This window comes from Somniosus microcephalus, unplaced genomic scaffold, assembly GCF_052327205.1.
Source record: "Somniosus microcephalus isolate GS21.2 unplaced genomic scaffold, FLI_Smic_1.0 unresolved_chr2, whole genome shotgun sequence".
Classification (NCBI taxonomy): domain Eukaryota; kingdom Metazoa; phylum Chordata; class Chondrichthyes; order Squaliformes; family Somniosidae; genus Somniosus; species Somniosus microcephalus.
The window spans coordinates 20,311,240-20,328,943 of NW_028225180.1; the positions used below are offsets into that span (position 1 = coordinate 20,311,240).

The 17,704-nt window shown below is 52.6% G+C and overlaps 1 protein-coding gene across 1 annotated transcript in view; it reads right to left on the bottom strand.

Moving 5' to 3' along the window:
* Positions 1-1,624: 1,624 nt before the first annotated feature.
* LOC147092242 (P2X purinoceptor 3-like) overlaps positions 1,625-17,704 on the bottom strand; it is a 144,575-nt gene continuing 128,495 nt past the window's right edge. The window contains exons 10-11 of the mRNA XM_085975580.1: positions 7,379-7,444; positions 1,625-1,741 (exon numbers count right to left, since the gene is read on the bottom strand). Of these exons, the coding sequence (XP_085831706.1) occupies positions 1,625-1,741; positions 7,379-7,444 (183 nt within the window). The remainder of the gene's footprint in view (positions 1,742-7,378; positions 7,445-17,704) is intronic.

Below are 17,704 nucleotides of genomic sequence, written 5' to 3' on the forward strand. Positions count from 1 at the left end.
CTGCCTGGGTGTAGGTCAGTCTCTCATTATCGAAACCGCTCGCTCCTCATTTGAGTTAAAAATATAGTTTTTCTATCTGTCGTTATTCGTCTGTCTTTTCTGCCCATTTCCACCTTCATAATATCACCTGTCGCTGCCCTTACCTCAACTTATCTGCTGCTGAAGCCCTCGTCCTGACTTTATCAGCTCTAGACTTGACTATTCCAGCAGACTTCTGGCTGCCTTCCCTATCTGTACCCTCCATATACTTGAGGTCATCCAAAATTCGGCTGCCTGTGTCCTAACTCGCACCAGGTCCCGTTCACCCATCACCCCTGCGCTCGCTGACCTACACTGGCTCCCGGTTAAGCAACGCCTCGATTTCAAAATTCTCATCCTTGTTTTCAAATCCCTCCATGGCCTCGCCCCTCCCTATCGCTGTAACCTCCTCCAGCCCCTACAACCTCCCTATCTCTGTAACCTCCTCCAGCCCTACAACCCTCCCTATCTCTGTAACCTCCTCCAGCCCCTACAACCCTCCCTATCTCTGTAACCTCCTCCAGCCCCTACAACCCTCCCTATCTCTGTAACCTCCTCCAGCCCCGACAACCCTCCCTATCTCTGTAACCTCCTCCAGCCCTACAACCCTCCCTATCTCTGTAACCTCCTCCAGCCCCTACAACCCTCCCTATCTCTGTAACCTCCTCCAGCCCCTACAACCTCCCTATCTCTGTAATCTCCTCCAACCGCTACAACCCTCCCTGTCTCTGTAACCTCCTCCAGCCCCTACAACCCTCCCTATCTCTGTAACCTCCTCCAGCCCCTACAACCCTCCCTATCTCTGTAACCTCCTCCAGCCTCTACAACCCTCCCTATCTCTGTAACCCCCTCCAGCCCCTACAACGCTCCCTATCTCTGTAACCTCCTCCAGCCCCTACAATCCTCCCTATCTCTGTAACCTCCTCCAGCCCCTACAACCCTCCCTATCTCTGTAACCTCCTCCAGCCCCTACAACCCTCCCTATCTCTGTAACCTCCTCCAGCCCCTACAACCCTCCCTATCTCTGTAACCTCCTCCAGCCCCTACAACCCTCCCTATCTCTGTAACCTCCTCCAGCCCTACACCCCTCCCTATCTCTGTAACCTCCTCCAGCCCCTACAACCCTCCCTATCTCTGTAACCTCCTCCAGCCTCTACAACCCTCCCTATCTCTGTAACCTCCTCCAGCCTCTACAACCCTCCCTATCTCTGTAACCCCCTCCAGCCCCTACAATCCTCCCTATCTCTGTAACCTCCTCCAGCCCCTACAACCCTCCCTATCTCTGTAACCTGCTCCAGCCCCTACAACCCTCCCTATCTCTGTAACCTCCTCCAGCCCCACAACCCCCCGAGATATCTGCGCTCCTCTAATTCTGCCCTCTTGAGCATCCCTGATTATAATCGCTCAACCATTGGCAGCTCAGGCATTCCCTCCCTAAACCTCTCCGCCTCTCTACCTCTCCCTTCCTTTAAGACGCTCCTTAAAACCTACCCCTTTGACTAAGCTTTTGGTCACCTGCCGTAATATCTCCTTATATTTGGGATGTTTTATTATGTTAAAGGCGCCATATAAATATATAAGTTGTTGTTGTCATTTCAGTATCTGTCTATCTCGCTATCAACCAATCGCTCGCTATCTTACTCACCTCTTCAAACTTTTTGGCCTTGTAATTCTCAGCGCCCTTGAGGAAGTTCAGTAATATCAAATCACAGATAACGGCTCCCTGCAGAGAGAGAGAGGAACACAGTTACTATTCGACAGGGTGAGGAACATTACCCTGACAGTGTCCCCCCCACTTTATACCCAGTGTCAGCATCGAGCGCTCCCGGGGCAGGTACAGCACGGGTTAGATACAGTGTAGAGCTCCCTCTACATTACCCTGACAGTGTGACCCCACTTTATACCCAGTGTCAGCATCGAGCGCTCCCGGGGCAGGTACAGCACGGGTTAGATACAGTGTAGAGCTCCCTCTACATTACCCTGACAGTGTGTCCCCCACTTTATACCCAGTGTCAGCATCGAGCGCTCCCAGGGCAGGTACAGCACGGGTTAGATACAGTGTAGAGCTCCCTCTACATTACCCTGACAGTGTGTCCCCCACTTTATACCCAGTGTCAGCATCGAGCGCTCCCGGGGCAGGTACAGCACGGGTTAGATACAGTGTAGAGCTCCCTCTACATTACCCTGACAGTGTCCCCCCCACTTTATACCCAGTGTCAGCATCGAGCGCTCCCGGGGCAGGTACAGCACGGGTTAGATACAGTGTAGAGCTCCCTCTACATTACCCTGACAGTGTGTCCCCCACTTTATACCCAGTGTCAGCATCGAGCGCTCCCGGGGCAGGTACAGCACGGGTTAGATACAGGGTAGAGCTCCCTCTACATTACCCTGACAGTGTGTCCCCCACTTTATACCCAGTGTCAGCATCGAGCACTCCCGGGGCAGGTACAGCACGGGTTAGATACAGTGTAGAGCTCCCTCTACATTACCCTGACTGTGTGTCCCCCACTTTATACCCAGTGTCAGCATCGAGCGCTCCCAGGGCAGGTACAGCATGGGTTAGATACAGTGTAGAGCTCCCTCTACATTACCCTGACAGTGTGTCCCCCACTTTATACCCAGTGTCAGCATCGAGCGCTCCCGGGGCAGGTACAGCACGGGTTAGATACAGTGTAGGGCTCCCTCTACATTACCCTGACAGTGTGTCCCCCACTTTATACCCAGTGTCAGCATCGAGCGCTCCCGGGGCAGGTACAGCACGGGTTAGATAAAGTGTAGAGCTCCCTCTACATTACCCTGACAGTGTGTCCCCCACTTTATACCCAGTGTCAGCATCGAGCGCTCCCGGGGCAGGTACAGCACGGGTTAGATACAGTGTAGAGCTCCCTCTACATTACCCTGACAGTGTGTCCCCACTTTATACCCAGTGTCAGCATCGAGCGCTCCCGGGGCAGGTACAGCATGGGTTAGATACAGTGTAGAGCTCCCTCTACATTACCCTGACAGTGTGTCCCCACTTTATACCCAGTGTCAGCATCGAGTGCTCCCAGGGCAGGTACAGCATGGGTTAGATACAGTGTAGAGCTCCCTCTACATTACCCTGACAGTGTGTCCCCACTTTATACCCAGTGTCAGCATCGAGCGCTCCCAGGGCAGGTACAGCACGGGTTAGATACAGTGTAGAGCTCCCTCTACATTACCCTGACAGTGTGTCCCCACTTTATACACAGTGTCAGCATCGAGCGCTCCCAGGGCAGGTACAGCATGGGTTAGATACAGTGTAGAGCTCCCTCTACATTACCCTGACAGTGTGTCCCCACTTTATACCCAGTGTCAGCATCGAGCGCTCCCGGGGCAGGTACAGCACGGGTTAGATACAGTGTAGAGCTCCCTCTACATTACCCTGACTGTGTGTCCCCACTTTATACCCAGTGTCAGCATCGAGCGCTCCCAGGGCAGGTACAGCATGGGTTAGATACAGTGTAGAGCTCCCTCTACATTACCCTGACAGTGTGTCCCCACTTTATACCCAGTGTCAGCATCGAGCGCTCCCAGGGCAGGTACAGCACAGGTTAGATACAGTGTAGAGCTCCCTCTACATTACCCTGACAGTGTATCCCCACTTTATACCCAGTGTCAACATCGAGCGCTCCCAGGGCAGGTACAGCACAGGTTAGATACAGTGTAGAGCTCCCTCTACATTAGACTCACATACCGTGGACTCCTTCAAGAGGGTGCAAGCATGTTGCCTCGTCTGCTTACCCTACCCTCAGCTAGACTACGATCTCCAATATGTTGTATCTTTGATGTGTGAAATTATGTAGTGCGGGTCCCATATGCCATCACTTTCTCTGAGCCTGCTATCAGTTTTTTTATTCGTTTATGGGATGTGGGCATCGTTGGCGAGGCCAGCATTTATTGCCCATCCCTAGTTGCCCTTGAGAAGGTGGTGGTGAGCCGCCTTCTTGAACCGCTGCAGTCCGTGTGGTGAAGGTGCTCCCACAGTGCTGTTAGGGAGGGAGTTCCAGGATTTTGACCCAGCGACGATGAAGGAACGGCGATATATTTCCAAGTCAGGATGGTGTGTGACTTGGAGGGGAACTTGGAGGTGGTGGTGTTCCCATGCGCCTGCTGCCCTTGCCCTTCTAGGTGGAAGAGGTCGTGGGTTTGGGAGGTGCTGCAGAAGAAGCCTTGGCGAGTTGCTGCAGTGCATCTTGTAGATGGTCCACACTGCAGCCACGGTGCGCTGGTGGTGGAGGGAGTGAATGTTTAAGGTGGTGGATGGGGTGCTAATCAAACGGGCTGCTTTGTCCTGGATGGTGTCGAGCTTCTCGAGTGTTGTCGGAGTTGCACTCATCCAGGCAAGTGGAGAGTATTCCATCACACTCCTGACTTGTACCTTGTAGATGGTGGAAAGGCTTTGGGGAGTCAGGAGGTGAGACACTCGCTGCAGAATACCCAGCCTCTGACCTGCTCTTGTTGCCACAGTACTTATGTGGCTGGTCCAGTTAAGTTTCTGGCCAATGGTGACCCCCAGGATGTTGATGGGGGATTCGGCGATGGTAATGCCATTATATGTCAAGGGGAGGTGGTTAGACTCTTGCTTGTTGGAGATAGTCATTGCCTGGCACTTGTGTGGCGCGAATGTTACCAGCCACTTATCAGCCGTAGCCTGAATGTTGTCCAGGTCTTGTTGCATGCGGGCATGGACTGCTTCATTATCTGAGGAGTTGTGAATGGCGCTCAACACTGTGCAGTCATCAGCGAACATCCCCATTTCTGACCTTACGATGGAGGGAACGTCATTGATGAAGCAGCTGAAGAAGTGAAGTCTGTATCTAGTTTCCCCACTGTTCCCGCCAGAATTGGGTAATTCTCCCCTGTCAATTGTATTCTGTAACTATCCTTCACTCACTGCAAAGTCGTTGGAGAGATCATCCTTAGAGTTCTTAGAAACTCTGTGTAAATAGACTCTGTCGGCTGCAAGCCCCGCCTCCAAATCATTGATTATAGAAAACCTTGGAGAGGGTGCAGAGGTGGTTTTACCAGAATGGTACCAGGGATGAGGGACTTCAGTTACATGGTGAGACTGGAGAAGCTGGGATTGTTCTCCGTAGAGCAGAGAAGGTTAAGGGAGAGATTGACCAGAATGGTACCAGGGATGAGGGACTTCAGTTACATGGTGAGACTGGAGAAACTGGGATTGTTCGCCGTAGAGCAGAGAAGGTTAAAGGGAGATTGACCAGAATGGTACCAGGGATGAGGGACTTCAGTTACGTGGGGAGACTGGAGAAGCTGGGATTGTTCTCCGTAGAGCAGAGAAGGTTAAGGGAGAGATTGACCAGAATGGTACCAGGGATGAGGGACTGCAGTTACGTGGGGAGACTGGAGAAGCTGGGATTGTTCTCTTTAGAGCAGAGAAGGTTAAGGGAGAGATTGACCAGAATGGTACCGGGGATGAGGGACTTCAGTTACGTGGAGAGACTGGAGAAGCTGGGATTGTTCTCCTTCGAGCAGAGAAGGTTAAGGGGAGATTGACCAGAATGGTACCAGGGATGAGGGACTTCAGTGACGTGGAGTGACTAGAGAAGCTGGGATTGTTCTCCTTAGAGCAGAGAAGGTTAAGGGGAGATTGACCAGAATGGTACCAGGGATAAGGGTCTTCAGTTACGTGGAGAGACTGGAGAAGTTGGGATTGTTCTCTTTAGAGCAGAGAAGGTTAAGGGGAGATTGACCAGAATGGTACCAGGGATGAGGGACTTCAGTGACGTGGAGTGACTGGAGAAGCTGGGGTTGTTCTCCTTAGAGCAGAGAAGGTTAAGGGGAGATTGACCAGAATGGTACCAGGGATGAGGGACTTCAGTTACCTGGGGAGACTGGAGAAGCTGGGGTTGTTCTCCTTAGAGCAGAGAAGGTTAAGGGGAGATTGACCAGAATGGTACCAGGGATGAGGGACTTCAGTTACGTGGGGAGACTGGAGAAGCTGGGATTGTTCTCCTTAGAGCAGAGAAGGTTAAGGGGAGATTGACCAGAATGGTACCAGGGATGAGGGACTTCAGTGATGTGGAGAGACTGGAGAAGCTGGGATTGTTCTCTTTAGAGCAGAGAAGGTTAAGGGAGAGATTGACCAGAATGGTACCAGGGATGAGGGACTTCAGTTACCTGGGGAGACTGGAGAAGCTGGGGTTGTTCTCCTTAGAGCAGAGAAGGTTAAGAGGAGATTGACCAGAATGGTACCAGGGATGAGGGACTTCAGTTACGTGGGGAGACTGGAGAAGCTGGGATTGTTCTCCTTAGAGCAGAGAAGGTTAAGGGAGAGATTGACCAGAATGGTACCAGGGATGAGGGACTTCAGTTACGTGGGGAGACTGGAGAAGCTGGGATTGTTCTCCTTAGAGCAGAGAAGGTTAAGGGGAGATTGACCAGAATGGTACCAGGGATGAGGGACTTCAGTGATGTGGAGAGACTGGAGAAGCTGGGATTGTTCTCCTTAGAGCAGAGAAGGTTAAGGGAGAGATTGACCAGAATGGTACCAGGGATGAGGGTCTTCAGTTACGTGGAGAGACTGGAGAAGTTGGGATTGTTCTCTTTAGAGCAGAGAAGGTTAAGGGGAGATTGACCAGAATGGTACCAGGGATGAGGGACTTCAGTTACGTGGAGAGACTGGAGAAGCTGGGATTGTTCTCTTTAGAGCAGAGAAGGTTAAGGGGAGATTGACCAGAATGGTACCAGGGATGAGGGACTTCAGTGATGTGGAGAGACTGGAGAAGCTGGGATTGTTCTCCTTAGAGCAGAGAAGGTTAAGGGAGAGATTGACCAGAATGGTACCAGGGATGAGGGTCTTCAGTTACGTGGAGAGACTGGAGAAGTTGGGATTGTTCTCTTTAGAGCAGAGAAGGTTAAGGGGAGATTGACAAGAATGGTACCAGGGATGAGGGACTTCAGTTACATGGAGAGACTGGAGAAGCTGGGGTTGTTCTCCTTAGAGCAGAGAAGGTTAAGAGGAGGTTGACCAGAATGGTACCAGGGATGAGGGACTTCAGTGATGTGGAGAGACTGGAGAAGCTGGGGTTGTTCTCCTTAGAGCAGAGAAGGTTAAGGGGAGATTGACCAGAATGGTACCAGGGATGAGGGACTTCAGTGATGTGGAAATTGTGGAGAAGCTGGGATTGTTCTCTTCATTGCCAGCGACGCCCACATCCCGTGAACTAATAAATAAAACGTCAAAACTTTACTTCCTTTCTAAAGATGCCTCGCGACCTAAGACAACTTCGTCCCTGTGCGCTTGTTCCGTGACTTTGGGGGTGGGCGAGGGTTTCGTGTGTTTCCAAGGAATCAGACATCAGCGGTTGTGACTCACCAGCCCAATGGACGTGCAAGCAGCCACGATGTTGATCACGGTTGGGATGATGCTAAACTTGGCAGCCTGGATAAGAGAGAAGAATTTCAATGTAGATAGGAACAGGAGGAGGCCATTCAGCCCCTCGAGCCTGTTACACAGGAACAGGAGGAGGCCATTCAGCCCCTCGAGCCTGTTACACAGGAACAGGAGGAGGCCATTCAGCCCCTCGAGCCTGTTACACAGGAACAGGAGGAGGCCATTCAGCCCCTCGAGCCTGTTACACAGGAACAGGAGGAGGCCATTCAGCCCCTCGAGCCTGTTACACAGGAACAGGAGGTGGCCATTCAGCCCCTCGAGCCTGTTACACAGGAACAGGAGGAGGCCATTCAGCCCCTTGAGCCTGTTATACAGGAACATGAGGAGGCCATTCAGCTCCTCGAGCCTGTTACACAGGAACAGGAGGTGGTCATTCAGCCCCTCGAGCCGGTTACACAGGAACAGGATGAGGCCCATTCAGCCCCTTGAGCCTGTTACACAGGAACAGGAGGAGGCCATTCAGCCTCTCGAGCCTGTTACACAGGAACAGGAGGAGGCCATTCAGCCCCTCGAGCCTGTTACACAGGAACAGGAGGAGGCCATTCAGCCCCTCGAGCCTGTTACACAGGAACAGGAGGAGGCCCATTCAGCCCCTCGAGCCTGTTACCCAGGAACAGGAGGAGGCCATTCAGCCCCTCGAGCCTGTTACACAGGAACAGGAGGAGGCCATTCAGCCCCTCAAGACTGTTACAGAGGAACAGGAGGAAGCCCATTCAGCCCCTCGAGCCTGTTACACAGGAACAGGGTGCAGGTCATTCAGCCCCTCGAGCCCGTTACACAGGAACAGGAGGAGGCTATTCGGCCCCTCGAGCCCGTTACACAGGAACAGGAGGAGGCCATTCAGCCCCTCGAGCCTGTTACACAGGAACAGGAGGAGGCCATTCAGCCCCTCGAGCCTGTTACACAGGAACAGGAGGAGGCCCATTCAGCCCCTCGAGCCTGTTACACAGGAACAGGAGGAGGCCATTCAGCCCCTCGAGCCTGTTACACAGGAACAGGAGGAGGCCATTCAGCCCCTCAAGACTGTTACAGAGGAACAGGAGGAAGCCCATTCAGCCCCTCGAGCCTGTTACACAGGAACAGGAGGAGGCCATTCAGCCCCTCGAGCCTGTTACACAGGAACAGGAGGAGGCCCATTCAGCCCCTCGAGCCTGTTACACAGGAACAGGAGGATGCCATTCAGCCCCCTCGAGCCTGTTACACAGGAACAGGAGGAGGTCATTCAGCTCCTTGAGCCTGTTACAGAGGAACAGGAGGAGGCCATTCAGCCCCTCGAGCCTGTTACACAGGAACAGGAGGAGGCCCATTCAGCCCCTCGAGCCTGTTACACAGGAACAGGAGGAGTCCATTCAGCCCCTCGAGCCATTTACACAGGAACAGGAGGAGGCCATTCAGCCCCTCGAGCCTGTTACACAGGAACAGGAGGAAGCCCATTCAGCCCCTCGAGCCTGTTACACAGGAACAGGAGGAGGCCATTCAGCCCCTCGAGCCTGTTACACAGGAACAGGAGGAGGCCATTCAGTCCCTCGAGCCTGTTACCCAGGAACAGGAGGAGGCCATTCAGCCCCTCGAGTCTGTTACACAGGAACAGGAGGAGGCCATTCAGTCCCTCGAGCCTGTTACACAGGAACAGGAGGTGGCCATTCAGCCCCTCGAGCCTGTTACACAGGAACAGGGTGGAGGTCATTCAGCCCCTCGAGCCTGTTACACAGGAACAGGAGGAGGCCATTCAGTCCCTCGAGCCTCTTACCCAGGAACAGGAGGATGCCATTCAGCCCCTCGAGTCTGTTACACAGGAACAGGAGGACCCAGTCAGCCCCTCGAGCCTGTTACACAGGAACAGGAGGAGGCCATTCAGCCCCTCGAGCCCGTTACACAGGAACAGGAGGAGGCCATTCAGCCCCTCGAGCCCATTACACAGGAACAGGAGGAGGCCATTCAGCCCCTCGAGCCTGTTACACAGGAACAGGAGGAGGCCATTCAGCCCCTCGAGCCCGTTACACAGGAACAGGAGGAGCCCATTCAACCCCTCAAGCCTGTTACACAGGAACAGGAGGAGGCCCATTAACCCCCTCGAGCCTGTTACACAGGAACAGGAGGAGGCCATTCAGCCCCTCAAGCCTGTTACACAGGAACAGGAGGAGTCTATTCAGCCCCTCGGGTCTGTTACACAGGAACAGGAGGAGGCCCATTTAGCCCCTCGGGTCTGTTACACAGGAACAGGAGGAGGCCATTCAGCCCCTCGAGCCTGTTACCCAGGAACAGGAGGAGGCCATTCAGCCCCTCGAGCCTGTTACACAGGGACAGGAAGAGGCCATTCAGACCCTCGAGCCTGTTACACAGGAACAGGAGGAGGCCATTCAGCCCCTCGAGCCTGTTACACAGGAACAGGAGGAGGATATTCCGCCCCTCGAGCCTGTTACACAGGAACAGGAGGAGGCCATTCAGCCCCTCGAGCCTGTTACACAGGAACAGGAGGAGGCCATTCAGTCCCTCGAGCCTGTTACCCAGGAACAGGAGGAGGCCATTCAGCCCCTCGAGTCTGTTACACAGGAACAGGAGGAGGCCATTCAGTCCCTCGAGCCTGTTACACAGGAACAGGAGGTGGCCATTCAGCCCCTCGAGCCTGTTACACAGGAACAGGGTGGAGGTCATTCAGCCCCTCGAGCCTGTTACACAGGAACAGGAGGAGGCCATTCAGTCCCTCGAGCCTGTTACCCAGGAACAGGAGGAGGCCATTCAGCCCCTCGAGTCTGTTACACAGGAACAGGAGGACCCATTCAGCCCCTCGAGCCTGTTACACAGGAACAGAAGGAGGCCATTCAGCCCCTCGAGCCTGTTACACAGGAACAGGGTGCAGGTCATTCAGCCCCTCGAGCCCGTTACACAGGAACAGGAGGAGGCCATTCGGCCCCTCGAGCCCGTTACACAGGAACAGGAGGAGGCCATTCAGCCCCTCGAGCCTGTTACACAGGAACAGGAGGAGGCCATTCAGCCCCTCGAGCCTGTTACACAGGAACAGGAGGAGGCCCATTCAGCCCCTCGAGCCTGTTACACAGGAACAGGAGGAGGCCATTCAGCCCCTCGAGCCTGTTACACAGGAACAGGAGGAGGCCATTCAGCCCCTCAAGACTGTTACAGAAGAACAGGAGGAAGCCCATTCAGCCCCTCGAGCCTGTTACACAGGAACAGGAGGAGGCCATTCAGCCCCTCGAGCCTGTTACACAGGAACAGGAGGAGGCCCATTCAGCCCCTCGAGCCTGTTACACAGGAACAGGAGGATGCCATTCAGCCCCCTCGAGCCTGTTACACAGGAACAGGAGGAGGTCATTCAGCTCCTCGAGCCTGTTACAGAGGAACAGGAGGAGGCCATTCAGCCCCTCGAGCCTGTTACACAGGAACAGGAGGAGGCCCATTCAGCCCCTCGAGCCTGTTACACAGGAACAGGAGGAGGCCATTCAGCCCCTCGAGCCATTTACACAGGAACAGGAGGAGGCGATTCAGCCCCTCGAGCCTGTTACACAGGAACAGGAGGAAGCCCATTCAGCCCCTCGAGCCTGTTACACAGGAACAGGAGGAGGCCATTCAGCCCCTCGAGCCTGTTACACAGGAACAGGAGGAGGCCATTCAGTCCCTCGAGCCTGTTACACAGGAACAGGAGGTGGCCATTCAGCCCCTCGAGTCTGTTACACAGGAACAGGGTGGAGGTCATTCAGCCCCTCGAGCCTGTTACACAGGAACAGGAGGAGGCCATTCAGTCCCTCGAGCCTCTTACCCAGGAACAGGAGGAGGCCATTCAGCCCCTCGAGTCTGTTACACAGGAACAGGAGGACCCAGTCAGCCCCTCGAGCCTGTTACACAGGAACAGGAGGAGGCCATTCAGCCCCTCGAGCCCGTTACACAGGAACAGGAGGAGGCCAGTCAGCCCCTCGAGCCCGTTACACAGGAACAGGAGGAGGCCATTCAGCCCCTCGAGCCTGTTACACAGGAACAGGAGGAGGCCATTCAGCCCCTCGAGCCCGTTACACAGGAACAGGAGGAGCCCGTTCAACCCCTCGAGCCTGTTACACAGGAACAGGAGGAGGCCCATTCAGCCCCTCGAGCCTGTTACATAGGAACAGGAGGAGCCCATTCAGCCCCTCGAGCCTGTTACACAGGAACAGGAGGAGCCCATTCAGCCCCTCGAGCCTGTTACACAGGAACAGGAGGAGGCCATTCAGCCCCTCAAGCCTGTTACACAGGAACAGGAGGAGTCTATTCAGCCCCTCGGGTCTGTTACACAGGAACAGGAGGAGGCCCATTTAGCCCCTCGGGTCTGTTACACAGGAACAGGAGGAGGCCATTCAGCCCCTCGAGCCTGTTACCCAGGAACAGGAGGAGGCCATTCAGCCCCTCGAGCCTGTTACACAGGGACAGGAAGAGGCCATTCAGACCCTCGAGCCTGTTACACAGGAACAGGAGGAGGCCATTCAGCCCCTCGAGCCTGTTACACAGGAACAGGAGGAGGATATTCCGCCCCTCGAGCCTGTTACACAGGAACAGGAGGAGGCCATTCAGCCCCTCGAGCCTGTTACACAGGAACAGGAGGAGGCCCATACAGCCCCCTCGAGCCTGTTACACAGGAACAGGAGGAGGCCATTCAGCCCCTCGACCCTGTTACACAGGAACAGGAGGAGGCCATTCAGCCCCTCCAGCCTGTTACACAGGAACAGGAGGAGCCCATTCCGCCCCTTGAGCCTGTTACACAGGAACAGGAGGAGGTCATTCAGCCCCTCGAGTCTGTTACACAGGAATAGGAGGAGGTCATTCAGCCGCTCAAGCCTGTTACACAGGAACAGGAGAAGGCCATTCAGCCCACCTCGAGCCTGTTACACAGGAACAGGAGGAGGCCCATTCAGCCCCTCGAGCCTGTTACACAGAAACAGGAGAAGGCCATTCAGCCCACCTCGAGCCTGTTACACAGGAACAGTGTGGAGGTCATTCAGCCCCTCGAGCCTGTTACACAGGAACAGGAGGAGGCCATTCAGCCCACCTCGAGCCTGTTACACAGGGACAGGAGGAAGCCATTCAGCCCCTCGAGCCTGTTACAAGGAACAGGAGGAGGACATTCAGCCCCTCGAGCCTGTTACACAGGAACAGGAGGAGGCCATTCAGCCCCTCGAGCCTGTTACACAGGAACAGGAGGAGGCCATTCAGCCCCCTCGAGCCTGTTCCCCCATTCAGTTAGCTCATAGCTGATCTGTATCTAACTCCATCTTTAAAATTCTCATCCTTGTTTTCAAACCCCTCCATGGTCTCACCCCCTCCCTATCTCTGTAATCTCCTCCAGCCCTACAACCCTCCCGAGATCTCTGCGCTCCCCCATTTCTGGCCTCTTGCGCATCCCCTTATTTCCATCGCTCCACCATTGGCGGCCGTGCCTTCAGCTGCCTGGGCCCCGAGCTCTGCAATTCCCTCCCTAAACCTCTCCGTCTCTCTCTCCTCCTTTAAGACGCTCCTTAAAACCGACCTCTTTGTCCGAGCTTTTGTTCATTTGCCCTAAGATCTCCTTATGTGTCTCGGTGTCAAATTTGATTTGATTTATGCTCCTTTGACACGCTTTGGGATGTTTTACTATGTTAACGGTTCTATGTAAATGCAATTTGTTGTTGGTTCCTTAACCCTTAATACCCTTTACCCAACAAAAATCGATCAATCTGAGCCTTGAAAGCTCCAATTGACCCCCGGCCTCAGCAGCTTGTTGGGGGAGAGAGTTCCAGATTTCCGTCACCCTTTGTGTGAAGAAGTGCTTCCCGACGTCACCCCTGAACGGCCGGGCTCTAATTCTAAGGTTCTGCCCCCTTGTTCTGGACTCCCCCCACCAGAGGAAATAGTTTCTCTCGATCGAACCGATCAACTCCTTTAATCATCTTAAACACCTCGATTAGATCACCCCTTAATCTTCTAAACTCCAGGGAACACAAGCCCAGTCTGTGCCACCTGCCCTCGGAATTTAACCCATTTACTCCCAGAGCGTGGTGAGAATGTGGAACTCGCTACCACAGGGTGTGGTTGAGGCGAATCGCACCGATACATTTAAGGGGAAGCTCGATAAACATGAGGGAGAAAGGAATCGAAGGATATGGTGATGGGGTGAGATGGAGAGGGGTGGGAGGAGGCTCGTGTGGAGCATAAACACCGGCACAGACCAGTTGGGCCGAATGGCCTGTTTCGATGCTTTAAATACTTAGTAAATCTCCCCTTAACCTTCTCTGCTCTAAGGAGAACAATCCCAGCTTCTCCAGTCTCTCCACATCACTGAAGTCCCTCATCCCTGGTACCATTCTGGTCAATCTCCCCTTAACCTTCTCTGCTCTAAGGAGAACAATCCCAGCTTCTCTAGTCACTCCACGTCACTGAAGTCCCTCATCCCTGGTACCATTCTGGTCAATCTCCCCTTAACCTTCTCTGCTCTAAGGAGAACAATCCCAGCTTCTCCAGTCTCTCCACATCACTGAAGTCCCTCATCCCTGGTACCATTCTGGTCAATCTCCCCTTAACCTTCTCTGCTCTAAGGAGAACAACCCCAGCTTCTCCAGTCTCTCCACGTAACTGAAGTCCCTCATCCCTGGTACCTTTCTGGTCAATCTCCCCTTAACCTTCTCTGCTCTAAGGAGAACAATCCCAGCTTCTCCAGTCTCTCCACGTAACTGAAGTCCCTCATCCCTGGTACCATTCTGGTCAATCTCCCCTTAACCTTCTCTGCTCTACGGAGAACAATCCCAGCTTCTCCAGTCTCCCCACATCACTGAAGTCCCTCATCCCTGGTACCATTCTGGTCAATCTCCCCTTAACCTTCTCTGCTCTAAGGAGAACAATCCCAGCTTCTCCAGTCTCTCCACGTCACTGAAGTCCCTCATCCTTGTAATCGTCTGTTGAGATGCTGAAACTGGCTCGCAAGTTAAACTGCGATGACTAAGGAGAGGAAAGGCGAACAAGGCTCAAATTAGGGTACGGTAGCATAGTGGTAATGTCACTGGGCTAGTAATCCTGAGGCCCGGACTAATGATCCCGAGACACGAGTCCAAATCCCACCCCGGCAGCTGGGGAATTTAAATACAGTTAATTCAATAAATCTGGAATAAAAAGCTAGGATCAGTAATGGTGACCATGAAACTACCGGATTGTCGTAAAAACCCACCTGGTTCACTAATGTCCTTTAGGGAAGGAAATCTGCCGTCCTTACCCGGTCTGGCCGGTATGTGACTCCAGACCCACAGCAATGTGGTTGATTCTTAACTGCCCTCTGAAATGGCCCAGCGAGACACTCAGTTGTCACCAATCCTTTATCAAAAAAAGGATGCCGAGAAACTCCAGTATGATTTGGACAGGTTGGGTAATTGGGCAGATGTATGATAACATGGATAAATGCGAGGTTATCCACTTTGGTAGCAAAAACAGGAATACAGCTTATTATCTGAATGGCAATAGTTGGGAGAAGGGGAAGTGCAAAGAGACCTGGGTGTCCTTGTGCACCAGTCGCTGAAGGTAAGCATGCAGGTGCAGCAGGCAGTTAAGAAGGCAAATGGTATGTTGGCCGTCGCAGCGAGAGGATTTGAGTACAGGAACAAGGATGTCTTGCTGCAGTTGTACAGGGCCTTGGTGAGACCACATCTTGAGTATTGTGTGCAGTTTTGGTCACCTTATCTGAGGAAGGATGTTCTTGCCATGGAGAGAGTGCAGCGAAGATTCACCAGGCTGATACCTGGGATGGCAGGAATGACGTATGAAGAGAGATTGGGTCGATTGGGCTTGTACTCGCTGGAGTTTAGAAGAATGAGAGGGGATCTCATTGAAACTTATAAAATTCTAACAGGACTAGACAGACTAGATGCAGGAAGGATGTTCCTGATGGTCGGGGAGTCCAGAACCAGGGGTCACAGTCTAAGGATAAGGGATAGGCCATTTAGGGCTGAGATGAGGAGGAATTTCTTCACCCAGAGAGTGGTGAACCTGTGGAATTCTCTACCACAGAAGGCAGTAGAGGCCAATTCATTAAATATATTCAAGAAGGAGTTAGATATATTTCTTAAGGCTAAAGGGATCAAGGGATATGGGGAGAAGGCAGGGACAGGGTACTGAATTTGGATGATCAGCCATGATCTCATTAAATGGCGGAGCAGGCTCGAGGGGCCGAATGGCCGACTCCTGCTCCTATCTTCTATGTTTCTATATTTCTAAAAGCAATTAGGCGATGGGCAATAAATTCTGGCATTGCCAGCGACGCCCACATCCCGTGAGTGAAAATTTAATGGGGCTCTCAAGGACTGTGTGCTTTGGAATCTGGGCCTGACCCTCTCTCAAGGTGGTTTGTGGGTTCTCAGTACTTTAAGCTTCCTCCATGACCTCAAATGGAAAACACCACATTAATGGCTGTGAGAACTTAGAACGTAACAACATAAGAATTAGGAGCAGGAGTAGGCCATTCCGCACCTCGAGCCTGCTCCGCCATTCAGTGCACTTGCTAAATGGTGAAAAGCTAGAAGCAGTGGAGGTCCAAAGAGACTTGGGGTCCATGTCCATGGATCAATAAAATACCATGGATAGGTACAGAAATCGAGCAAAATACTCCTGTTCCTATGTAATAAGATCATGGCTGATCTTCTACCTCAGCTCCACTTTCCCGCCCTATCCCCATTTCCCTTGATTCCCCTAGAGTCCAAAAATCTACGATCTCAGCCTTGAATATACCCAATGACTGAGCCTCCACAGCCCTCTGGGGTAGAGAATTCCAAAGGTTCACCACCCTCTGAGTGAAGAAATTCCTCCTCATCTCAGTCCTAAATGGAATGCTGGCCGTTATATCTAGAGGACGAGAATACATAGAAACATAGAAACATAGAAGATAGGAGCAGGAGTAGGCCATTCGGCCCCTCGAGCCTGCTCCGCCATTCAATGCGATCATGGCTGATCATCCAAATTCAGTACCCTGTCCCTGCCTTCTCCCCATATCGCTTGATCCCTTTAGCCTTAAGAAATATATCCAACTCCTTCTTGAATATATTTAATGAATTGGCCTCTACTGCCTTCTGTGGTAGAGAATTCCACAGGTTCACCACTCTCTGGGTGAAGAAATTCCCCCTCATCTCTGTCCTAAAGGGCTTACCCCTTATCCTTAGACTGTGACCCCTAGATCTGGACACCCCGACCATCGGGAACATCCTTCCTGCATCTAGTCTGTCTAGTCCTGTTAGAATTTTATAAGTTTCAATGAGATCCCCTCTCATTCTTCTAAACTCCAGCGAGTATAAGCCCAATCGACCCAATCTCTCCTCATACATCATTCCTGCCATCCCAGGTATCAGTCTGGTGAATCTTCGCTGCATTCCCTCCATGGCAAGAACATCCTTCCTCAGATAAGGTGACTAAAACTGCACACAATACTCAAGATGTGATCTCACCAAGGCCCTGTACAGCTGCAGCATGACATTCTTGTTCCTGTACTCAAATCCTCTTGCTACGAAGGCCAACATACCATTTGCCTTCTTAACCGCCTGCTGCACCTGCATGCTTACCTTCAGCGACTGGTGCACAAGGACACCCAGGTCTCGTTGCACTTCCCCTTCTCCCAATCTATTGCCATTCGGATAATAATCTGCCTTCCTGTTTTTGACACCAAAGTGGATAACCTCGCATTTATCCACGTTATATTGCATCTGCCATGCTTCTGCCCAATCACCCAACCTGTCCAAATCATACTGGAGTTTCTTGGTATCCTCCTCACAGCACACACGCCCACCCAGCTTTGTGTCGTCTGCAAACTTGGAGATATTACACCTAGTTCCCTCGTCTAGATCATTAATATATATTGTGAATAGCTGGGGCCCAAGGATCGATCCCTGCGGTACCCCACTAGTCACTACCTGCCACTCGGAAAAAGACCTGTTTATTCCAACTCTTTGCTTTCTGTCTGCCAACCAGTTCTCTATCCAAGTCAATACCTTGCCCCCAATCCCATGTGCTTTAACTTTGCATGCTAATCTCTTATGCGGGACCTCATCGAAAGCCTTCTGAAAGTCCAAATACACCACATCCATTGGTTCTCCCTTATCTATTTTACCAGTTACATCCTCAAAAAATTCCAGTAGATTAGTCAAGCACGATTTACCTTTTGTAAATCCATGTTGACTTTGTCCGATCCTGTCACTGTTTTCCAAGTGCTCTGCTATTACATCTTTTATAATGGACTCTAGCATTTTCCCCACTACC